This window comes from Oryctolagus cuniculus, chromosome 6, assembly GCF_051225735.1.
Source record: "Oryctolagus cuniculus isolate XC-2025 breed Fujian yellow rabbit chromosome 6, ASM5122573v1, whole genome shotgun sequence".
NCBI lineage: Eukaryota > Metazoa > Chordata > Mammalia > Lagomorpha > Leporidae > Oryctolagus > Oryctolagus cuniculus.
Genome location: NC_142872.1, coordinates 62,473,743 through 62,498,531, shown reverse-complemented (window position 1 = coordinate 62,498,531; position 24,789 = coordinate 62,473,743). Strand labels below are relative to the sequence as shown.

The 24,789-nt window shown below is 54.8% G+C and overlaps 1 protein-coding gene and 1 long non-coding RNA gene across 2 annotated transcripts; both read right to left on the bottom strand.

Annotated features, from left to right (window-relative positions):
* Positions 1–2,721: 2,721 nt before the first annotated feature.
* Positions 2,722–4,162, bottom strand: LOC149126160 (uncharacterized). Its single transcript, XR_016234905.1, has 3 exons — positions 3,918–4,162; positions 3,566–3,728; positions 2,722–2,941 (listed from the first exon to the last, which is right to left on the bottom strand). It is a non-coding gene; the product is annotated as an uncharacterized LOC149126160 (long non-coding RNA).
* A 4,509-nt stretch (positions 4,163–8,671) lies between these two features.
* On the bottom strand, positions 8,672–14,632 carry MSX2 (msh homeobox 2). Its single transcript, XM_002710390.6, has 2 exons — positions 14,088–14,632; positions 8,672–10,339 (listed from the first exon to the last, which is right to left on the bottom strand). The coding sequence occupies exons 1-2, from the start codon at positions 14,467–14,469 to the stop codon at positions 9,915–9,917; spliced, it is 807 nt and encodes a 268-aa protein (XP_002710436.2). The 5' UTR covers positions 14,470–14,632; the 3' UTR covers positions 8,672–9,914.
* Between the last annotated feature and the right edge of the window lie 10,157 nt (positions 14,633–24,789).

Below are 24,789 nucleotides of genomic sequence, written 5' to 3'. Positions count from 1 at the left end.
AGACCCCCACATTTTGTGGGAACAGTTCTGTCATTTGGTAGAAACTTCACTTTCATTTAGTCAATGAACACTTGCTTGCTGAGCACCTACTATGGGCCACGCTTGTTCTGGGCACGCGGGCGACAGTCCAGGATGGGACAGCCCAGACCTGTGCCCTGGTAGGCTTCCTGACTCTCACGCCACTGCTAATGCTTGCCGGGGTTTGCGCATGGCCAAGAGAGGCTGACAGTGCCAGCAGTGGCCGGGTTAGATTGGAACTCAGTAGCTCATGTATCACATTTTGTGCTCTTCAATGGAAGTTCAGAATAAAAGGAAAGGTATAGCCAAGCAGTGCACTTGGGATTGGAGATTTGTCTGCTTCCCAAGCATGCTATTTCTACCATTATGGCATGTGGAAAGATGAAGAAAAATAGCAGCGCTTAATAAAACAACACTTTTGTTCACACCTTTTGAGCTTAAGGAAATAGGATTTGATCATATCAAACACTGTACACATGTATTTTGAATGTGGAGTGGCTGAGGGGATGGCTGGATGATATTAAGGGCCAAAACCCAGCCTCTTCTCCCCCAATCCGGTTGCCATGGGTCCTGTTGCTTTCTTAGTGAGCTGCTAACATCTGATTTGTAGGAGACCTGAATATTTCTGGTTGCTCAGAAATCAAATTTGAGGAGTTAGTGTTGGAGCAGAGTTAAGCCACTGCTTGAGACACTGGCATGCCAGTTCTGATCTCATTCCCTGCAATTCATCTGGGAAGGCAGTAGATGATGGCTCAAGAATTTGGGCACCTGCTACTCACATGTGAGGCCAGGATGGAGTTCTGGGCTCCTATCTTTGGCCTGCACCAGCCCTGGCCATTGCAGCCATTTGAAAAATGAGCAAGTGGATAGAAGAGCTCGCTCTCTCTCTCTCTCTCTCTCTGTCATTTGGCCCATCAAATAAATAAACCTTAAAAAATAAATCAAATTTTGAAAGCCTGAGCTGAGATGAACTGAAAAGAACTAGAAATTAGGCGTCCCTCCATTTGCAATATTTCTGCTCCACACAGCTGCAGGTGACTGCAGAGAAGTGACTTGGACACTCGTGCCTGGTATGATCCTAAAATTACCTTCCACCCAACACTCCCCGGGTTGCCCTTCAACGTCATCAGGCTCCTGATTCAGGATGGCGGCAGAAAATGCCACTAGGTCTCAACTTCTTCCTTTCCATCCATTCAGCGACACAGTGCACCTCTCACCCTGGCTGCTTCTGCCGTAGGTGGCCCAGACCCCAGACGGTGGCTGTGCAGCAGCAGTTCTGACAGCATGCTCCCTTGGAATCCAGCAGCTCAGATCCCAGCTCTGCCGTTCGCGGGCTGTGAGATCACGGGCCAGTGACATAATCCCTCAGGATCCCTGTTCTCTGAACTAGAAAATGGCAGTGACACCTGACTGTCTTGCTATGTGGCCTAAAAGGAAACTATGTAAAGGGATTCATCCACCGCTGGGCACACAGGAAGTGCTTATTTAATTCAGTTATTATTTAACTACATGAACACAAATCATCTTTTCCAGGGTGTAGTGAATTTGAATAATTCTTTTGAAGATTGTTTTTGTTTTTAAAACAGAGTGATAGAAAGAGAGAGAGAGAGAAAGCGAGCACTATGTTCTATCTGGTGTTTTACTCCCCAAATGGTTGCAGCTGCCAAGACCAGGCCAGGCCAAAGCCAGGAGCTTCTTCTGGGTCTCCCACGCAGGTGCAGGGCCCCAAGGACTTGGGCCATCTTCTACTGCTTTCCCAGGCCATAGCAGAAAGCTGGATCGGAAGTGGAGCAACCGGGACTCGAACCAGTGTCCATATGGATGCCGGCACTGCAGGCCTTGGCTCCACCCCACTATGCAGCAACAGCGCCGGCCCTAATTCATTATATTTATCATGTTCTAAAAACCACATGGAGGTGCCGGTGCAGTGACTTAGCAGGTAAAGCCGCGCCCGTGACACCAGCATCCCATATGGCCTTTGGTTCGAATCCTGGCTGCTCCAATTCCGATCCTGCTCTCTGCTGTGGCCTGGGAAAGCAGAAGATGGCCCAAGTGCCTGGGCCCCTGCACCCACGTGGGAGACCTGGAAGAAGCTCCTGGCTCCTGGCGTCCCATCGGCACAGCTCCAGCCCTTGTGACCAATTGGGGAGTGAACCAGCGGATGGAAGACCCGTCTCTTTCTCAGCCTCTCCTCTCTCTGTGTAACTCTGACTTTCAAATAAGTAACTAAACATTAAAAAAGAAAACCACATGGAATCCCCCTTCTAGTCCCAGATGTAGCCAGGGCCGGGAGCAGAAGAGAATCCGGCAGTATTTTTGAGTTCGGCTCGGTTTTCCCCAGCTCCGGGCCCGGAAAACCTGCCGCCTTCCCCTTTAATTGCCGCTTTCCATCTAAGGCCTCATTTCCTCGCACTCGCCTGCTATTTGCAAGGGCAAAACGTCTGCACCCTCTCATCTCAGAGGTCTGAGGCTTCGCAGGCACCCGCGCGAGCCCCGCACGGAGGCGGCGGCCACCTGGCCCCGGCCTGGGCCGGCCCGGGGCGGGGAGGGGGCGGGGCGCTGACGCGCAGGCCCGCCGCCCCGCCCCCTCCCCGCATCCCGGCGGCTTTCCTGGAATTCTGGAGCCCGGGATCGTATTGCCCACACCCCCTCCTGGGATTTCCGACTGTCTCTTTGGCTCCTCTCTGTTCTCCTTGCCGAACAAAGAGCAGGCAGGCCAGCTGGAAGGAGCGTGGCTGCGGTGCGGTGGGGAGGAGAGGCTTCAGCCTTCCCCCACACTGGCCAATCGCGCACCCGTGGCCGCCTCATCCGTCAGCGCCGTCTTTCAGGTGATTTTCTGAGATGGGATTTCGGGAGGCACTTCAGTGACCAGTACACGACTTCTTTACAAAGGCAGGTTTTCCATCATCGGGTATTCTCAGCGCTGGAATTAAAAATAGCCAGTGTTGCCATTAAAATAGCCCCTTTTGTATCTGGCCCGCAACCCAGAAACCTCTTTTCAGGGAACTGTACACTTTCTTGGGTCTACAAAACACAAAAGAGTCCGACAGACCTCTCATGGTGGCGGGCGGGGGGGGGGGGGAGGGGCAAACCTCGCCCTCTGGGAAGGCCTTGGCACACACAGCTGATGAGCTCACTCTGTGCCCCGTGCTGTGTGACCTCAGGCCAGTCCCCTCCCCTCTCTGAGCACACCTTTGATTTTCTATAAGATGAGGCTAATAATAACACCCCTCCCTGTGCCCGCAGGGCCAAATGGGATTCCGAATCTGAGAGTATTTTTGGACACTGGGATATATTTCATGCACAAATATGTAGGATTAAGAAAGACCATTGAATATAGGAAGTCAAAGACAGACTGCAGATGACACCTCCCTCCCCCAACCCCGTCATCTTTGTTTAAATGTGTAACGATGACCCCCCCCCCCCTTCCGGGAATAGCAAACCACACAGAACACAGACAGGATGTGTCGCACAGGCGTTCACAAGTAGCACACCTGAACGGCTTTGCTGTGTCACCTCTCTGGGCAGTTTGCTGGCTAAGGCTTACTTGTGTGTTCTGAGACAACGGTCAATCCCATGGCTCGTGAACTGCAGGGTGGCAGGGAAATCTTCGAATGAAGATGGCTGGAGCCAGGCGGCGTCCTCAGCTTGAACTGGGCCTCGGGCTGTGGTGGCCTCGCCTGGATGTGCGCTTGAGAGTATCTACTTCGCTAAGTTAGCAGGGGGAATAAGTCAGATCCCGCCTGAAAGCTGAATCAGTCAGTACCTGGCCTACGATGCTGCTAGCACACCTGAGTGCCCAGAGCCCCAGGTAACTCTCCGGCCTCTGGGAGGCGCTATTGCCTCGTGGGTCCCGCGGTGAGCTTGGGGACTGGCCAGGTCGCGAGGTCCCGTCCTACCTGGGCTACTGCACGTCCTGGAACGAAGCGGGCTTGGGTCTAACTCCCGAGCAGGTGGCCACCCCGACGGTGGGGAGACTCGCAGGAGCCGAGGGATGCGAGTCGCTGAGCGAGGGGGCTGCAGCTATGTGCTGGGATTTCGGCTCCTCTGGGGAGCGAGGTGTAGGTTTAATGGTGGGGGGCGGGGTGCGGCCGCGGGCGCCTGGCCGGCTGCGGTCTCCCGGGCCGGCGGAGCGGGCCGGGCCTGTGTCAGCGCGCACTTATTGATGGCAGGTATTTGGGGAGTAATTGAGCGCAGCGGCCGGCCCGGGGCGAGAGTGGGCCTCCACGAGCAATTAAATGTGATTAGGCCGAGACCTTCGCGATCCAGCTGGGTGATTGATAACCCGGCCGCATTCCTGCAGGGCCCGCGACATCAAACGGGCGGCCGGCGGCGGGCGGGGCGGAAGGGGCCGCGCGCTGGGACGCTGCCCTGGTCGCCCAGACGTCCACGGTCCCCTGCGGAAATCTGGGGACGCGGCCCCCTTCCTGCGCGAGGGTCGCCCCCGGTGCTCCTTGGCCAGGTGCAGGGGGGAGAGGGGAGGGTGTGATGGTAGGGAGAAGCCCCCACTGCGCGGGACTCGCGGCGTCGGGACCCGCCAGGTCGGCGTGCCAGGCTGGGCTCCCACGATCTGGCCCGCAATCGCAGGAGCAGGGGAAGAAGGAAAAGGAAGACGAAGAAAGAAAGAAAAGGAAAAAAGGGGGGAGACGTAAGAGGGAGCGGTGAGATGAGATTCGAACACGGAGAAAGACCGAGGCACGCGACCACGGAGCCAAGGGACAAGACAGGGCAGGAAGAGGGAGCAAAGAGAAAGTTAAGAAGGGGCTTGAGGGCAGTGAGCAGAGAGGACAGATCAGAAAGACGGGACCAGGCACAGGCAGGAGTGGCAGGAGGGGAAAAAGAAGAGTGGCAGGCGGGAGGTAGGGGACAAAGGATCGCAAAGGGGAGCAGCCAGAGGTGAAGGCATACAGGCAGTGCAGGAGAAATCAGATGAGAAGGAAGCTGGCCGGTGGCCCCCTCTCCCCCAGTGCCATCCCAGGCTCTGCCTCACTGTCAGCAAGGTCCCCGCCCAGGGACACCTGGCGGATCCTGCCTCTGGCCCAACCCCAGCGCCTCGCTGGCCCCTCCACACTGAGTCAAGGGCACCCCCAACCCCAAAGCCCTTGTGAACACCCCAAGCCTGGGCCGCACACCCGTACATCCCGAGCGAGCAGAGGTGCTGGGGTTCCCCAGGCCCTCGCCTCTGGCCCGGGGAGTCTGCGCTGAGCCAGGGAACAGTTTCTGCCAGTGCTGACTCCACAGACAGGATCTAAACAGCATGAAAGAAATCAGAGCGGGGCACGTCGGCAGGAGCCGGACTTCTAAAACCCCCTTCCGCCCCCATAGGCTCCAATATTAAAAAACCCCCTAGGAGTCTCAGACACTGTATTAATTAGTGCAACCACCCATGAAAAGTTGGGTTTGGAGCGGCATTCTTTGCCCTGTGTGCAAAACCAAGTCTAATAAACAATTGTTAAGTTGGCATGTTGCCTCTGGTGAATTACATAGCATTAAAAAAATAATGCTTTTCATATTAGGCACTAATTAAAGGTTGGGACAGCTTTAAAACAAGAGAGGGAGGGGGGAAATCAAAGAAAATATAAAAATGTTCTTTCAAGAGTTATGGGAGGTTAATAAAGTATGTCTGTTAGAGTGAGCCTACTTTGCCCCTAGCTACAGCCAAACTGGAGCCGCCACAATTGGGTCTCAATAAGATAATGATATTCCTTTCTCTGCTATTAAAAGCCTCCCAGTGCAAACTTAAAATGATTTATTTAATTTAGGAAATTATGAGGTGTAACTTCAAAGCCCGAGCCGTTAGTAATGGAAAATACCAGGTTGTTTAAAATTATAATAATAATTGTTTGGAGGACTCGGGACATCAAAGTGTTTTCATCAACAAATGCGCAGGGGTCCGGAGGGGATGGCAGCGGAGTGGGAGGAGATGCCTGGAGTTTGGATTTGATTATTATGAACCTTATCAGGGCGGGATTCGGGATTCCCGCGGCCGGGGTCTCTGCTCCGCTTTGAAGGCAGCTATTTGGGAAAGTTAATTTTACTGCTTTTTATTTAGTTGGTCGGAGGGAGGAGGTGGGAGGGCGGCTGGGGGGTGGGAGAGGGAGTTCAGGGGCCCAGGAACTAACAGCAGGCTTTTCCTACTTGCTGTGACCGTTTTATTGCAACAGGGAGGCCTGCGGCATCCCCCACGCTGGGGGTGCGCTGGGGGTGGGGGCGGCAGGAGGTGTGTTTGGGTCTTTGGGTTTGTTTTTGGTTTTGCTTTTGTTTTGTTTTGTTTTGCTTACATGGAAGGGGCAAACAGGCACAGTCAACCTCACCGACCAGCAGGCCCAGTGATTTCGGGGAGAGAGGGAGACTCTGTGTGTGTGTGTGTGTGTGTGTGTGTGTGTGACGTGGGTTCTTTTATAAATGAGGTTTATGCTTATTTCAAGCCCAGCAGTGGAAAGGGAATGGGGGGTGGGGCAATGGCCTCTCCAATCCGTGGCAAATGAGAGGCTTTTATAGCAAAGAATGGCCGTGGGAGTTTTCCTTCGGTCAGACAAGCTTCTGCTCAAAGGCCGGGATCCTCTTTTCAATCGGGCCAGGCAGAAGTTTCGCCCGCGTCCGCTCTCAGCCAGGCCCCGGTGCCTACCTCCTGCGGCAGGCCGGGGAGGGGGAGGGGCCGCGGGAGCCGGGGTCCCCAGGAGAAGGGATGGGGACTCTGGCGCTTTCCTGCGGGAGCTGACGCCCAGCTCTTCCGCGGATGCTTGGGCCGGGCTGCCCCCACTCGGGGCCTCAGTTCCCCGAGCTGTCACCGACAGCTGTAACACCTGCCCTAGGCGTGTGCCACGGCTAAAGGACAAGACGCGGAAGAAGATGTTTAGCGCCTCCTTCGCATGCGCCCCGGGTCGTGGGACCGGCCCTGCTTTCTCCCTCCTCCTCCCCCGGAGCGCGGCTGTCTTGCGGCTAGGTTTTTGGATGCCAGGGTTGAAGGTGTGCAAAGACGGGTAGGTCCGTGCGCCAGGCTCTCCGCCGGGGTCGGCGGGAATCCGCAGCCCAGGGCCTGCACGCTGGCATCTTCCGCTGTGTTTTCCAGCGGGCGGCGGCGCGGGTCCTGGGTGAGTCAGGGTCCTAAAGGCGCCGCAGGTCGTCCATCTATCTGACTTCTAAAACACCCCGCGTGCCCGACCAAGCCTGAAAGAGGCCCCGACCATGCTTACCACCAGGAACTGGAGGCCCCAGCGGGAGCCCCGCGCACCCCCGGCCTGGTCTCCCACTAGGTCATGCCACCCAACCAGCAGCGGCGACGGGCGGATGTTTGAGCCTCAGTTTCTCTTCGGGATCCCAGGCGAGGAGGGTAGTGCGCAGTCATCTAGTTGGGAGTCCAGTCTGCCCCTGCGCTGCCCGGCTTCTCCGAATCGCCCTGCGGATCGCGACCCCCTCTTCCCCGGGGGCGAGCTGAGCCTGCACCCGGAGCCGGCACCTCCAGATCCCCCGCCCGGACTGAGATCGCCCGGGGCTGCGGGGTCGGAGCGGCGCCGGGGAGGAAGCTCGGTGGACAGGCTAATTAGGGACCCAACTTGGCGGCTGATGACGAAGCTGGGAAGCGCCTGGGCCTAAGGAAAACGCATCCCTTCGGTGAATGTGGCTGGATCCCAGGCTGCAGTTAGGAGTTCGGGCCGGAGAGGCCTGGGCTGGGGCGAGGGGGGGGGGCGGTGGATGGCAGAGGCGCACACTGGGGTCGATTCGGGGATGCTGCACCGGCTCAGTCCGGGGAAGTCGGGTTCCAGCTTCGGGCTGACCCCTCGGTTTGCATCACGCCCGGCACAGGGGACACGTCGCGTGACCCCTGGGAACCCCAGCCCACCGGGACCCACTGTTCCCGGGACCATCTCCCCAGTGAGGGCCTATCCCGACGCCGGCGGGCCCGAGCGCACACCAGGTGCCAGGTCTCCCCACCGCGCAGTTCCCGCGGCGCTGAAGTTTTCCTTCTCCTCTGCCTCCTGTCCCTGGGGTGGCCGGCGCCTCCCAGCCGAAAGCAGAGCTCGGAGAGGTGTTATCAGTGCCACAGAAAGCGGAGTTTCAGCTCTTCTCTATCGCGTCTACCTATTCACCCACTCTGCCTTCTTGGCCATGGCTCCAAACCCCAGCTGCTTCTCCCTGGGAGACGGAGGCTGGGGAGCCTAGAGGAAGAAACCATCCTCTAGGTGTTCTTTCAAGGTCCCTTTCCTGGGGAGTAGACAGGAATGGTGACACACTCTGAGAGTGCCCACCCCACACCCCAATCCCAGGCAGTGTACCCTACCACCTCCGCCCCCTCCAGGGAGACAGCTACAAGCCCCTCATCCTTGGCTCTTTGTTGTTGTCTGGGTAGCTGGGAGATTTCAAGTTCAAGATTTGCCCTTGGTCATCTATAAACTACTGGACTCCGGGCAGATCGCTCTGCGGCAGCCCTGCCATTTTCACCTCACTGTCCTTCGAAACACGAATAGCAAGTGCACCTCTCTTCAGGAATCCCAATTTTCAAGATTCCCACCCCTTCCCCCCTGCCACAGGCTTCATTTGGCCACAACTCTTCATGGGTTCACATTAAAAGAATAATTAAACGTACCAGCCCCCTCCTCTTTTGAGCTAAACCCGGAGAGTGTCTCTTAAAATAATTGTGAGTTTGGACAAACTTTATGGCATAAAACGTTTAATTTAATTCAGAATAAGAGATAAGAAATAACTCTTCAATAAAATATATAAAATTGTACAAGGTACCCTTTCAAAGGGATAAAATGTATACTGGCGGAAGAGGTGATAGGGGCAGGGAGGTGACATACCGGGGAGCTAAGTGGGTTGTCTGACAACACCATCTTTAGCAAGTCAAAACATGGCTTTACCTTCCACCCCCAACGTGTTAAAAAGTGTATAAACGTTTCTAATAAGGTCAGCACATACAATAGGTACACACAGAGAAAGCATGATTTTCTTTCTGGATCTATTCAAGAATATTTAGTATGTAGGTCACGGTTACAAGATATTCATCTTTTTAAGCAAAAAGTACTACACTCTCTCCCTCCCCCCTAAAAAAAAAATCACTGTTTGCAATGTGTGAGGATTGCAGTACCTAGCATCTCTGCGTGCTTTAACTTCTGACTCCAATCATCTGAAAGGCAGTTAAGCAACAGTCGCCCGGGGAGGAATTAAGGAGGATTCCCATTTTCTACCCGCCCCGAGGCATTCTCAGGATGCTGCTCACCTCGGCTACTGATCTTAAAAAACAACAAAACAAGTCAAACTTCAACAACGTGAAGAGAGAAAAACAACTAGGGCCGAATACCTAATGAGTGGTGTGCATGTACAACGCAAACGTGGGATATGCCCCCTATCTACTTCCTACGCGCATTGTGTCTATGGCTAGTGTTTGTTTTCCATAAGCAACAGTCAATGACCCTATCAAAAATGCCATATTTTAGCCAATTTCCCAAATCATCAGTCTCCCCCCTTTGAGAAAAATGCCACAGACTTACGCAGTCTCTTTTAAGACGATGAACTATAGAGGAAAAGTATAGATAGATATATATATGCATATAAATTTTGCCTTTCAAAATAATTTGAATTTTTTTACGTCTGTTGTATAAAAGTGTTTTATATTTCATTTTATATAGATGTATACACTTATATATAAAAACAGCCAGCCAATCTTTGTAAAGGGAGTCGGGGGCGTCAGGAAGATGACACCAAGCGAACAGGACCTGATTGGTGTCTCAGCCAGAGAATGAATTCCAGCTATGTGGGGTGGGCCCCGGCCCCTCGGGGTGGGGCACGAGGCTCTCAGATCGGGAGCTGCTGGGTGGTGGCGGCGGCCTTGCTGGAGACGGAGAGGGAGCCCTAGGCGCCAACAGCCAGCCTGGAGTCTGTGGCTGAGCGCCTCCTTAGGACAAGTGGTACATGCCGTATCCCACTGGCGTGGCGTAGAGTCCGACGGGCGGGATGGGGAGCACAGCTCTATGGAACGGGTAGGAGGCTCCGTAAAGGGACGTGGCTTGCAGGGGCGAGTTGATGGGGAAGGGGAGGCTGAAGCCCGAGGGCAGCATGGGTTTCGCGGCCATTTTCAGCTTTTCCAGTTCTGCCTCCTGCAGTCTTTTTGCCTTGGCCCTTCGGTTCTGGAACCAGATTTTGACCTGGGTCTCTGTGAGGCTCAGCGAGCTGGAGAACTCGGCGCGCTCGGCGATGGAGAGGTACTGTTTCTGACGGAACTTGCGCTCCAGAGCCAGGAGCTGGGAGGTGGTGAAGGGAGTGCGTGGCTTCCGATTGGTCTTGTGCTTCCTCAGGGTGCAGGTGGTAGGGCTCATGTGTCCTAGAGAACAGAGGCAAGTGCATTAGCCAAGGGTTGGTGCCTGCGCAGGCGTCCCCTCTTAACTCCAAGCACTTAGCCTAACACACACACATAAACACACACACACACACACACACACACACCCCTGGACTTGTGTTTCCATCTTTCAGTAACATGGTTATCTTTGTCAAAACCACGTCTTGGGGGTGGGATGGAGAGGGACCATGTTTAAATGGACTTGTTGCACGATTAGAGTCTTTTTAAAAAAAGTTGGAGAGTTGAACGGCGTCATGGAACTTCCTCTGTGCACGACACACATTGTAAGAGAGCATAGGAGTGGAACATATGTGAACAGACGCCTCCTAAGCTGACAAATCAAACTATCTCTTCTGCACTGAATTTCTACGTTTAAAATGGGAGAATGGGGGCACAGTTACCCCCACCTTCTCTGGACCCTGAGCTAATCACAAAAGAGAAAGAAAATGCAAAGGGTCCTAGAAACTGGGCTAGCTGCTCCCTGTGGGCTGGGCAGTGCACTGGCCAAAGTTCAGCTGCGCAAACAGGTCTGCAGCAAATTAATAGCATCTTTGCATTTCTGGACAGCCCCACGCAATAAACAACCACGCAGCTGTCATTCCATGCAGTCTACAGATTATAAAAGCCGAACATCATTTTACAGAGCTGGATGTGGGGTAAGTTTCTTGGCTGGGTGCTTCTGTAATATAAACTTTACTAAGAGGAGGGAGAACTTAGCTCGCCCATAAATGTACATGTCAGGGGAAATCAGGCTGCCTGAGAATTGAGAGCATATGAAGACATCTCGGTCATGCCCTCTATGAGTTAGGGCAAATGTGTAAATGATTAGTTTGTCACCAACATTTAGAAGTGGGGGAATTACAAGCGAAATAAAGGTGTGCCAAGAGCGGGCAGGCTCCGCTGTTGTAGGACCGGGGCATCCTTGTGATCCTGCAGCACCAAGAACTTTGCACTTGTTTTCCTCAAGGGCAGGGGGAGGAGTGTGGAGCCATGGGGCTGGAACGCTAAACAATTAATGTCCTGCACTTGGCTTTTATGAGCTATGCTAATTTCCCAAATGTAGCCACAGTAGTAATTCCTCCGGTGTACTCCTGGGAGAATGTCGCATTTCTTGTTCAGTAACTTCGGTGGCCCAAGAAAGAGTTTACAGTTCATCCTTGAGGGTGACACAGCACAAGTCCCAACCCAGCCTCCTCTTCCAACAAGAAACAGATCTGTCCTGGTGTCACATTGTTAACCATCACCGTACTGATTTAAAGAAAGAAAAAGAGTTCTGTAATCAAAGGAATAGAAATGTGGGTGAGCAGAAAAGTCTAGACTTTTGCATGTGCTAACTCCCAAAAAAGCTAGAGCAGAGGGAAGCCTACCTCTTCATTTACAAATGAACTAACAGAACTGGGCCTTCGGGGCAAAATTCTCCCCCTCCCTAGTCCTGGCTTCGAAGTTCTCCGGTGGCCAAGCCTCCTAGCTCAGCCACCCAACTCAGGGCACACACTAGCCCCCGGCGCCACGTAAGGGTTCTGAAGCATCTAGGAGCCTGCGGAAGGTAACTCCAGCTGCTCCATGGGGCCGCACTGGAATTATGAAAGCCAGGCGGCGAGGGGTCCCCATATGTGTATCAAAGCAACAGAGCAAGGCTTCCTCTCAGTGTGCCACTCCCCACCCCCTCCCTCCACCCCATTTTAAACCAGCCAGAGGAAGGATGCGATTATACAAGGCAAAACAGCATTTATCCTACTTCCTCCGAATAACAAAACCAGGTCTGGGCAGCTGGCTCCTTCCTGCCCCAGGCCCTCCCGGGGGCCCAGGGCTTCAACCCTGGGGAACCCGCTGCCACCTCCAAGCTCCTCGCACTGACCACTTTTCATGGGTGTTAAATGAAACCTTCCTCAGGATCTCTCCAGGTCTTGTCGGGTAAAAGTTCCAGGCAGGGCCCAAGGTTGCCTTACGGAGAACCCCAGGGGCTCTGGAAAAATCTGCTGAGGAATCCCCCCCCCCCAGACCCTTGAGGCCTGAGCATGCCAGCATACCAGACCTACGCATTCTACTCCATGCAAGGCCCGAATCGCTGATGCACCCGCCGGCCATGGGCCCCAGCTTACGAACATACAAGTGCTCGCATGTGTTAAACAAGTGAAGTGTCTTAAAAGAGCTTGGTTTCACTGTCGCTAAAGTGGAGGAATAATACCGATGGCTCGGCAGGGTTGTGAGTGCTAATTTTTATTTCAGTGGTCCCAGTCCTGTCTGCTCCCGGGTAGGTGATCTTCTAAAAGTTCCCAGACTAAGGATGGCTGCCGCCGCCCTCTGGACCTAGCAAGGGGCTGGCTGGCTGCTGCTACACAGAGATCAGATAAGATCACATGGTGAAAAGTGCTGTAAAGCACTGTGCAAACCAGAGTTTAAATTCTTTGAGTCCTTAATCTCTGCGCCCTTTGAGTCTTTCAGAGTTTCTAACAGGGTGGAGAGAGACCGCCAGAGGGGACAGCCACTGACGCCTGGGTATATGGCCTTGTTTTGTTCACCCGACACTGTGTATCTGAAGTCTCCAGGGTTGAAAGATGGAAACACAGAAGTTTTTTTTTTTTTCTTCCTCTCCCCAAGCTTTGGAGAAAGTCCCTCCATGGGCCTCCTTCCTTCTCACCTTTCCTAAAGGGTGGGCCCAGAGGAGGTGGAAAGACAGGGGGTAGAAATCAAAATACTGCAGGCAACGATTCCTTCAAATTGCAAAAGAATTCAAGGCCCCAAAATGCAAGTTAAAGTAGAAGGGGGAAAAAAATCAACCCAGCCTCAGCAGCAGGAAGCTGGAGGCAGGTGTGCAGACCACAGGCTGGTCCCCACTGGGGAAGAGGGGATCCGAGGGGTCCAGGGCACGAAACACAAGCAGAGGGAGCTCAGACACCTGGTCCCCAGTGCCCAATCCAGCGGTCGTTGCTGAATCGGGCAAGCAAATTCAATCCTCCGAAAAGCCTGGCACCCACGACTGACCAAGGGGGTAGCCACAGGTCCCGGGGTTCTGGCGAGGATCCGGGTCTGGGGCGCTAATGCCCATCACTTCGTAAACTAATTACTGCTGTGAGCTCCGCGGAGCCAGAGCGCTTCTGGCTCCAGCCCGCTCCGGGCGAAGCTCAAACGTCGCAGCCAGCCTTTCGGGCAAGACGGGGGCAAGTCTCTGCCCACCATCCTTTCCTGGGAGAGGGCTTCGACATCCGCGGTTCCCACGAAAGAGAGTCATGGTTTCTCAATGTCTGGTAGGACTCCAGTTGGCGCATCTTTAAAATGGGGGTGCACCTGGCAGGGTGGAGCTTTGAAAGGAGACAGGGCACCCGCCTCGTTGCTGATACACATTCGAGCGCTCTTGAGCCGTGGGGTACTCTCCACTCCCAGGACAGAGACCCTGGGAGTCAAGACCCAGGGGAGCAAGGCCGAGGGCTGCGAACCACCGCGCAGAACTCCGCAAAGCCAGCGGGCGGTTCGCTCTAGTCCGGAGCCGCGGGTGCGCGCTGGTGCTGGACGCTTTGTGCAGTTAGAGGGATCCGGGGAGCGTTCGGTGCGGATATTTCCCCAGAGGGTGCCTGGGACGCGCACGGAAACCTAGGGGTCCGGAACTCCTCGCTTCGCTTACGGCGCAAGCGGAGGCGCCTCGGCACCCCCGGCCTCAGACGCCTGCCCGAAAGCTCCCTCCAGCTCCCCACGCACCCGCCGACCCCTCGCCCCGACCCCGGCGCGCACTCACTGGGTGGCGGCGAGTATCGGCCGGGCTCCTGCATCCACGCCGCGCCGTCCTCTGAGTTCTCCGACTTGACCGAGGCGGTCTCGAAGGGCTTGACCAGAGGCCCGGGGCTGTGCGCTTCCCGGGCGCCGTGTCCCGGCAGCAGCAGCGGCGGCCGCAGGGTGGCCCCGACCGAGGCGCTGTCGGCCGGCAGGGGCGACGCCTCCTTGGGCGGCTTCTTGTCCGACATGAGCGCCTCCACGCTGAAGGGCAGGCTGGAGACCTTGACGCGGCGCTCCTCGGCGGCTCCCTCGGCGCCCCCAGGCCCCGGGCCCGGCCCGGCCACTACGGCCGGGCCCTCCTCATCGGACGAAAACAGATCATTGCCTTTGGACGGAGAAGCCATAACTTCTCTGTCCTGCGGAGCTCCCGGCGCGCGACTCTGCTGGCAACCCCGGCAGCCGCGACTCCAACTTTTTTTGGGGGGGAGCCGGGAGGGGCGCGCCGGGAGCCGAGCCTTTCCTCCAAGGGGAAGTGGGAGACTCGGCGCGGCCAATGGGCGCCGGCCCTGACGCTGACGCCACGGGCGCTCGTCTCCGATTGGCTCTGGCGCAGGAGGCTGGGGCCTCTTTTTTTTTTTTTTTCCTGTTTGAAATAAATTAGGAGTTAATTACAGGAGCAGTCAGCAGAGCTGTTATTAGGCGATCCCTCAAGGGTTATAATCACGCCAAAACTGAAAAGTCCAAGGCGTAATTAAGGCCGATTATTTAAAGAGGAAGTTCGCCGAGTCTCATTTCTTCTCTCTTTGACCCCTCTTTAAAGGGTACCCCGCGCCCATCCCACGCCCCCCGCCGCCGCCGCCGCCGCCAGAGTGTGTTTCAAATCCGGAGCCGGCGTTGCAGGAACTTTGAGGGAAGCGCCTACTGTGCGCCCCAACTTCACAACTGCAGAGGTCAGCCCTGAACATCCCTTGGCATAAAACAGGCCCGGCTCTCCGAAGGGCGCCTCGCGTTTAGCAAGTGCTCGCCGCGGCCGCTCTCGGCAAAACTCGTTCCTCTAAGAACAGCAGAGCCAGGGAGGGAGCTGCTGGGGTGGTCGGCGGCTGCCCGCTCCCAGGCGGAGCGGACTGGAGAATTCAAGCCAGTCGCCCCCATCTCTAACGCCCCCATCCCGAGGACAGAACCAGGGCGGTTCCAAAAAAAAAAAAAAATCTTGGAAAAAGTGCTTTCTGGTCCCCCGACCTCCTGATCCGACTTCTTGGACCAGACCGAGAACAACTGTGGGTCCCTGCGTGTGTTTGTCTTGCGCGTTTGGGTGCCAGTGTTTGCTTGGATGGGGAGGGCGGAAAAGGTGACGACTTTATTTAGTGTCTCCCTCCCGCTTCCAAGTCTCAGAAACACAGGGTCCCAAGTTTGCACAACCCCGGCCTTCGCATATCCTTTTGGGAAGTACATTTTTATTCATTGCACCTGTGTGTGTATGTGTGCGCGCGCGTGTGTAAGCACAGATATTCCTGCCCCACCCCAAATTATAGCTTAAGTAATCACGTCCCAAAGCCTCCTTGATCAGACTGTCTCCATCCTGGGAAGCAGAAAGAGAACTCTGAGAGCACACGGATCCTCTGCAGCTCCCCAGGCCGCCCGCGAAGAAGACAATTTACCTGAAATGGCTCTTTCTAGGTTACAGCTGTGTCTGAAGGACCAGTTTGCCATGGACAAGGTGCACAGGAAGTCACTCGCCTCAGCACCTGGCCGCCACAGAGGCTTGCTAAGTAGTCCTCCAGCGCCAGGCGGAAGGGACAATGTTTTTACATTATCTGAATGACCACTGGGGCCATCTTCCAGTTCAAGAGTCTCAGAAACTTGACCCCTGGACCTACGGATCCTTCCACTCTTCCCAGGACACCTCTCTGATGTCCTGTCCCAAACCTTTGCCTGGACTGACACTTGGCTGGCCTGGAAGAAGGGATCTGCGTCTTACAGTATATATATAAAAAAAGTTTTCACTGGCCAGTTAATTCATTTTGATTAGAGTGTCCTGGAAAAGTCAAGAAATTTTAAACACAGCCTTTGAAAACCTCTGGATCTCTGCACCACAAGCAACATGCACATTCTTTTCTCTCTCTCTTCAACAAACTGAAACCTAGAGAAAGTTAAAAAAAGAAAAATAACTATGAAAGCTATCTAGAGATGTATGTATTTTCCCCTTGAGTCATAGTTGATGACAGTGGGCTTGATAGTCATCTCAAATACAGTACAGGTAAATCCAGATTAAGTTCTCTGCCTTCTAGATGTTTAAGGCAAGGGGTAGGTTATATATTTTGGAAGCAAATCTGAAATTCGTTTAGCCCTTAGCTGCCAAAGTGTACAAAAGGGTTCAACTTTCGGTTAGTCAGGACGCAGCCAATGTTTTATGATTGATCCTGAAAACTCATTGTTAATATTTGTCGGCTTTGGGTTCGAAGACTCATTCCTGGGATATTAGAATAATAATAATTTTAAAAAGTCACTGGAACTCTTTTAACAAACTCTGGAGTCCTGATGTCCGGGAAGAAAGAAAATTCGGAAGCCAGAAATAGGAAAATGGTAGAGATTTTAAAAAAAATAATAACAGCTAGTGTTGAAAACCAGAGTGCCAGGTTCTGCCTACGAGGAGATGCCCAGGGTGACAGCCAACCTGTTGGCCATGCCCTCTACCCTCGCTCTCGCTCTCCCAGCTCTGTGCCGGGGTGGAGACAGCTGGGGAAAGGCTGGAACCTCGAGAGCACCGGAGCCCCCCGTGCACAAGGCGCGACTCTGCCTTTGCTCCAAGGCTGGCTCCGTTTCCAGAACCCTCGATTCACCTCTTCCCGGCGGCGTGACCTTGGGCGCGCTGCTCTGCCTCTCTAAAATGAGCGCTAATCATCCCCACCTTGATAGCTCCTGGGGTAATTAAACTCAACAGACTCCATAAAGTCAGTGGGCGTGGATCCATTTAAAAAACATTATTATCTATCAAAACCCAGAGCAGTTTATCGAAGGCTTTCTCTCTGCCAGGTATTCAAAAGCGAGGCGCACCGCCCGCCTTCACGGAAGCTTCTCCCTCCGGTCAACCTGGAAAGAGGGTCCCTTCTCAGGGCTGGTTTTCCCCGGCCGCGCCCACCGAGTCCCTCCGTCCGCGCGAAGGGGAGGCGGCCGGGGCAGGTTAGCGCCCCGGGGATGTGTGCGTAGCTGCAGTACGCACAAGCAGGGACGTGGGGTTCGCAACGGAACTCGGTCTCAGTCAAACGTCAATCCCGGACAGGGCTTAAATACCTGGACCTGTCCGAGATCTCATTTGTTTCTCTCAACACATCGCTTCGGGCGGAGGTCATTTCCCCCGTTTTACAGATGGAAAAAAAAAAAAAAGCCTTAGGCTAGGAAGCCTCAAAGTGAGCTGCCCCAGGTCAGCCACGCAGGAAGTGGGAGTCCCGTGAATCCACCCCGACCCCGGCGTGGCACGGAGGCCTCTGCGCGCGGACGACCCCCAGCCCTCCTCGCTCTTTCGCTCGCTCGCTCGCTAGCTGGGCGCATTTCACCCGCGCCAGGCCCCTTGGAGGAGCGGCCGGGCACGTGCACCGGGAGTCCCAGGGCGAAAACCCGCCTTGCAAACTGTGGAGCGCGGCGCGCGCTCCGCCGCACTGGAACCCCCGAGGCCTGATCGCTGGATCCTGGCGGCTAGGAGGAGGCCGGGGGAGGGGCCGCGAAGGGGGCTGTAGACGGGCCAGGGCTGCGGGCAGGCGCCAGGCGCGGGGAGATGAAAGGCGGGCTCCGGGGGAAGGGGCTGCGCCGGGTGACCGGCTCCAGCCGCGCCGGGCGCCCCGCCCCCGCTGCCCCGGGCAGAGGCGGCTGCCCGCGCCGGAGCCGCGTTAATTGCTCTCGGCCCCGGCACTCAGCCTGCGCGGAGCCGGGACAACCTCGCTCCAGGAGGAATGACAATTCGCCCTAATGGGACAACCTCGCTCCCAGAGGAGTGACAATTCCTCCTAATGGGCCGCTTATTAGCGGCCTATTCTCCCGAACCCGGGTATCAGAAGCGGGCAGACAAGCGGGCGCCGACGTCCGCCAGGAATTCCACAACACTGCTCTCCACCCTTACCCGGTGGCTGTGTGACCTCGGGCGAAAGGCTCCCCTCTCTGAGCTCATTTTTTTTCCCTCACCTGTGCTTGGAAGATCGGACCCCAGAGGGGCGGGCATTCGGGCCACGGGTTGAGGTTCCTTGAGCGACAAAAAAACCCTTGCTTGTGAAATTTCGAGCAAGGACTTTGCCAACGCGCTGCGCGGGTCACCTAAGACCTCCTGAAGCCTGAGCCTTGGTTGGCTGCCCATTGTGCAGATGGAGAAGTAGTGGGCAAAGAGGACAGAAGCAGTGGGTGGGATCCGAGTGGACGCTGTGTCCCCAGGAGAGGGTGTTGCGCGGGAAGCGGTGAGGGAGAGGAAGGCACAGCTTGGGAGAGGGAATGTCGGGTATTTGCAGACCCGAGGTTGTCCCTGTCACAGCAGGTGTGATGGTGGCCCAAGGGGCTCTGCCTTCTGTGGTTCTGGGTTCAGACCCAGGACCTACTGCTAACCATTTGCCACCATGGCCTCACATGCAGAAGATGCCTAAGGGATGCTGGTGAGGACCAGGAGAGAAGGCTCACGGGAAGCCGGGTGTGGCTGTGGCTGCCCCGGGCCTGGGAGCCTCAGAGAGCTGTGCTGCCTTTAGAGTGGGCTGGGCCACTTCTTTCCTGATCCACTCGCCCTTGTGTACAGTCTCTCCTCTGTGACATGGGAGTGCCTAGCGGTCAGTGAATGTTGGATATTACTATTATCTTGCCGTGGTCCATTACGGATATAATTTTTTTTAACCTCTCCTTTCATTTGCTCTTTCTGGCATTGTATACAGATGAGAACCAATGTTTAAGGCATAGAATTTCTTTTTCCTCTTATAAAACGGCAATAACTGCCCATCTCTTGAGAAGGAAGCAGATGGGCGATTCTGTCCAGTGAGGATGAGAATTAAAGGAAGGAAAAAGGTGTACACAGGTAGCAGGGAGTCGTGTCCTGCCTCCCAGCTCCTGGGCACCGTGTGCTGGCACCTTCCCAATCCCTGCTCTCTCCGGAGGGAGGGTCACACCGGCAGGGCTGTGATTTGTTGCACAGAAAGATTCAAAGAGCTCCTTGGAAGAGGTGTTTCCCGGAAGCTGAGTTCCCTAAGGAACATCTAGGGTGGCACCCAGGCAATCCTGCCCTCCTGGCACACGTCTCTGCCCCTCCCCCTCCATTTCCTTTTGCTTTACCCATTTGCAACACCAGAATAACCACCCACACTGGGCTGGGCTGAGAGGTTTCCATCTCTGCTTCTGGTCCCCCAAGCAGCCCTAGGACGTTGGGACCCTGAAGGAGAAGAAAACTGACGCTTAAAGCTTGATGGGAGTGGTAAAAGAAAAAAAAAAAACACTCTTGCAGAAATGCAAATCCAGCTTGTACTGATACTGAATATTATGTATTTGGCCCGCGGCAGGGGTTGTGAAGGTGGGAGGGGATGCGTCTGGAACTGCTCACCCGCTAAGAAAGAGCTACCGTTTCCTTTTCTTCCAACTTGACAGAGGGGCTACTGGATGGATGGAGGTGGGGGGGCTCCAGAACCAGCCAGCGCACCCGGGTTAGGAGAAGCCGGGACTATGGATTCCAAAATACAAGGGGTCTTCAAAAAATTTGCGGAAAAATGTGCATCATGAAAAAATAAGTACACGTGGATTCTTTTTTTTTTTTTTTTTTTTTTTTGGCCCTGCAAAAGCTTTTCATTCCCTTTGCCACGAATAGCTGGAAGCGCCGCCATCCCTGGGAGGAAATCCCAAACCTGTCCTATTTGGTGGCCTCCGAGCTGTTTCAGCTCCCAAACGCAGCCGACCCAGCTAGAGGGAGGGAGGGAAAGGGAAGTTGAAGGAATTACTTAATAGCCGTAATTATATATTTGTCAAATTAAGGAAAACAGAAGCTTTTCCAGTGGCTCCCCCCTGCTCGGTAGAGACAGCATCGGTGGGCTGTTCCACCTGGAGGAGGAAGGCGATTAGAAGCAATTACTCTGAGGTTTGTTAACCCGCCAGAGAAGTCGGGGGCCTTGGAGCTGGGCCCCAGGCTTTGGGGAACCTTTTGGGGGGGCTGTGGCCCCACCCTCCCCAGGCAGGAAGACCTAGTTTCTGCACTGGGGGGAAAACCGCGCGGCCACAGCAAAGCGCCTCCACGTGCCCAACCTCTCTGGCTCCCTGGGATCGCGCTGGGGCAGGGTGCGGGGACCTCCTCAGCCTCCTGCGCCCTTTTGTCACTGCAGCGGGGCGGCCGCTGGCCCGAGGTCACAGAGACAGCTGGCGGGAGAGCGCGCAGTTCCCGACCCCGCCGCCGCCCTGCGCCTTCCTTGCCCAGGACAGCTGGCCTCGCCGAGATCCGCGGAGACGCGACTGGCCACTGCCCACCACCTCCCAGGTGCTTTGCGTTTACAGCGCTGTGTCTGGTGCCCAGGAGAGCCCCTGGCACAGTGAGGGGCTCAATAAATTCTGGTGGAATAAATGGATCCATCCAGGTGGTGGCCACACACCTGCAGGCTGCCATGCCCAAGGACTTTGGAATAACCCTGGAGTTGGGATATTGGCCTCCCAGGACCTAAGGACTACAGCTGGATCCTGGAGTAGCGTGGGGGACGAAAGATTTTAAACTGTCCACTGGGAAAAGCTGAGTGCTCATTCCGCCAGAGACTCAGAAAGTCACCGCGTTTTCCCTTAGTCATCAAGTTCCCGGTGGAGGGGTCCTCATTCCACACCTAGGGGGAGGGTTGGGGGGAAGTGTGGTTTGTCCAAGGCCCTGCTGCAGCTGAGTGGCCCAGGCAGCCTTTGACCCCCGGGTGACTCTGCGATGGCTCTTTCTCATCCTCAGAAGGTCAATCTCTCATCCCTGGCTTAAAGCAGCCATTACAGTTATCTTGGCCCATTCACTTTCGAAATATCTTGAGTTTGTTCATTTCTAGGTTTTCTGAAGGGTGTGCTTCTACAATTTCCAAAAAATCAAAAACAAAAAAATGTGTATTTGTAAAAATATAAACTGATGGGACTGGCACTGTGGCGTAGCGGATAAAGCTGCTGCCTGCAGTGCTGGCATCCCATATGGGCGCCGGTTCTTGTCCCGGCTGCTCTATTTCTGATCCAGCTCCCTGCTGTTCTTGTCCCAGCTGCTCTATTTCTGATCCAGCTCCCTGCTATGGCCTGGGAAAATAGCAGATGATCCAAGTCCTTTGGCCCCTGCACCTGCATGTGAGACCTGGAAGAAGCTCCTGGCTCCTGGCTTCAGATAGGCACAGCTCCGGCCATTGCAACCATCTGGGGAGTGAACCAGCAGATGGAAGATCTCTCTCTCTCTCTCTCTCTCTCTCTGTCCATAACTATACCTCTCAAATAAATAAATAAATAAATAAATCTTTTTTTTAAAGGAAAATATGGTTTAAAACAACATGTAAACTGATAGCTGAAATTTCTCCTCCCTAGTTTATGCTCCCTGAGCACTAACTCTGTGCTGGGTGGTGTTCCAATCTGGCACCATGTGCCAACTCTGTTCACAACAGCCTTGTTGGATACCTACTGTGAGCTTCATTTTACACAAGGGACTGCTTCTCCTACTTGGAAACTCTGGGGCCGTATCATTTTTCTTCATAATTGCATCTACAAGGACATTGCGCTGGCCACATCCTCTACCCGCTCTCAGCCCTAGACAAGAACTGTCCCCACTGTCTAAATAGGAAAAAGATTGAGAGCCATGGGGAGAACTTTACACAGAGGGCATTGTAATGTCTTCAGAATTTTAAGAGGTCCACCAACTCTACCCAGAGGTAGGGCTTCTCATAATGACATTCCTGCTGGTACATTTCCTACTCTGTGTGTGTGTGTGTGTGTGCGCGCGCGGGCACGCGTCTGTGTGCTAGAGCTGATAAAGTGGGCACTTTTGCCTGTTGCCACCTTTCCACAGCTCCCAACTTTTGGCGAATGGATTTGCAAGTCCTTGTGAGGAGGACAAGAGAGCCAAGGGCATGGCTTCGAACCCAGGCAGGAAGCCAGGCTTCTGATCCGCACGTGTCACTCAGGTGCTGCCTGTCTCTGAACGGTTCCCCCCCCTTCCCTGGGCTGCTCAGCCCCCTCACTGGCAAAAGGAGATTTAGTCACAGTCCGTGTCCTGGCTGAGCGGTTCCCTGATCCAGGGCTCAGTGGACAGTGAAGCAGCTCATCCAGCACCAGGCGTGGGGGAGGTGATGGCTGGGGAGATCACGGGAGTCGGACTGCGCAACTTCATCCCACACCAGCTGTGTGTGGTGAGGCAGGTGTGGCCACTTTTTTTTTTTTTTAAATTGACAGGTAGAGTTATAGACAGTGTGAGAGAGAGAGAGAGACAGAGAGAAAGGTCTTCCTTCTGTTGGTTCACTCTCCAGATGGCTGCCACGGCATATCTGAAGCCAGGAGCCAGGTGCTTCCTCCTGGTCTCCCATGTGGGTGCAGGGCCCAAGCACCTGGGCCATCCTCCACTGCACTCCCGGGCCACAGCAGAGAGCTGGCCTGGAAGAGGAGCAACCGGGACTAGAACCCGCTGGCGCCGCAGGCAGAGGATTAGCCTAGTGAGCCACGGCGCCGGCCACGGGTGTGAGCACTTCTCTGAGTAGTCCTCCCGGATTCGCTGCTGCCATGTGCCCCCGTGAGAAGGCAGGGAGCCGTCTGACTCAGCTGCTGGCCAGGCTGGGAGGAGGCATGGCGCCTGGTTGTGAATGCTGCTGTTAGAGCCAGGGTTCACTCTCTCTCTCTCCCTCTCTCTCTCTCTCTCAGTGTGGACAATTGCAGAGAGGCTTAGGAAAATGAAGCTTGTTGCAGTTTCTCGGAGCCTTTGAGGAAACTCTGGGGCACAGCTCTTCCCAGGAGAGAGGATTTGGGGGGGGGGTCCCTGGATGGGTGGGGGGCACAGAGGAACAGGGAAGTAGGAAGCATCAAGGGGGCTGCATTTCTGGAATATGTGGAGCCTGGGAGACCGTCCCAGCACACCTTCAACACCTGCGCCATGATTGCGGAGGGCCCCTTGGATGAAGCCCCAACCTCTGAGCTAGAAAATCACAAAACACAGTGGCTCCCACTCGCCCTGTGCTTTCCGGAGCGGACCTAATTATGGCTGATAAGGCACACGGAGGGGACATCCATGTCACTGTACAAATCATTTTTTTTCCCTTCGTTTGAAGAGGAGAATCTATTTAAAGTTAAACATTAATTGAATAATAGTGCTGTTGGTACTGGGATAAGGCCAGCGGATTGTTCTTAGACAAGAGAACAATGGGCTGGGTGCAGGACTGAAACCTGGGTTAGCACGGATTGAGGGGCTAGAACATTGCGTTTCCTACGGCACAGAATCTGGTTTGGAATCCTGCCGCACCTTCTCTGGGCTGGATGGCCTTGGGCAAGCTACTTCCCCTCTCTGAACCTTGGATCCCTTATCTGGTGACCACCCTGGCCTCCCAGATTTGCAGGAAGAATTTACAATGGAGATAATAGCGCAGAGGACATTACAGTTTGCTGGATGTGTGATAGTCAACAAGAAGCAGAAGAATTCGGTGAAAACACTCGCTTATTTACCTTGGGCCTGGTTATCTGCTAACTTAGCAGTAATTGCAAAAGAGAAGCCGGCTTTGAAAGCTGAGTTGTTGGAGAGCCTTTGATTCCTTAGCTCAGCTCAGGGCCTGGCTAGGTAGACTGAGTTTCCCGGGCAGACACATGTTACAATGCTCCTAGAACGTCTACCCTCGGTAGGCAAACCTGAGGCATCAGTATGTTGCAAAGAAGGCGGAAAAATGTAGCCGCATGTCTTCTTTATAAATGATTAAACACATCGCCTGCTCTGTTCTTTTGTCTTCTTTCTTTCATCTCCTCCCCACTTCCCTGCCTTCCTTCCTTTCCCTGGGTTGCTGGGGTGGCCCTGAGCTTGGGTTACACAGGCTCCCCAGGCCTGGTCCTGTCCTCAGGGAGACGGCTGTTACCGAATACCGGGTTACCCAAAGAGATGTCAAAAGGACTGCCCCAAAGCCAGAGTCATCTTGCAGGATTCGTTTCTTTCCCGCTCACGGGGTTGGCTGGGATACAGCGCGCTCAACACTTCCATAAGCTGCCAGCCGTTCACCACCAAGGGACTGTCCGTCCACAGCTAGAATCCTGACTTCAGTGCATTGGCAGGAAGGACAGGGGCCCAGGTGCGGGCTCCAGTGCCGGCTCCTTCCTGCGGGATCTGCAGCCTGCAGGTTCTTTTGGCCAGCCTTGCGAGAGAGCAGCACCCGCAATGGGATACAGTGGGATAGGGTGCCCAGCTGGGACAGACTAACCTGACCCCAGGGTGGGGAGGGGGCGGGGTGGGGAGGAACGGGAAGGCTGCTTGGAGGAGGCGGCCTGTGCACTGAGCTTTGCAGGGTTTCGCTGGGCGGAGAAGGGAGAAATGTTGCTGGCGAGGGGACTGCAGAGCCCTGGTCTCTTTGCTCGGCTGTGAAGAGCATGGAGGCAGTGGCAGCGCACACAGGTGGAAGTGGGAGGCAGGCCTGGGCAGGGGGGGGGGGCTGCCGTGTGACTGCAAAGAATCTCTTTCCTCCCTTTACCCCTCTCTTTTCTTTCTGTCAGCTTCTGTGAAGCCCCTTAGAATTTCAAAAGCAGTGGGTATT

Bases quoted from the DNA above. Each gene is read 5' to 3' on its own strand.
- MSX2 (XM_002710390.6), bottom strand. From the start codon at position 14,469: ATGGCTTCTCCGTCCAAAGGCAATGATCTGTTTTCGTCCGATGAGGAG. The intron at 10,340-14,087 runs GTGAGTGCGCGC...TCTGTTCTCTAG, and splicing joins CCGATACTCGCCGCCACCCA to GACACATGAGCCCTACCACC.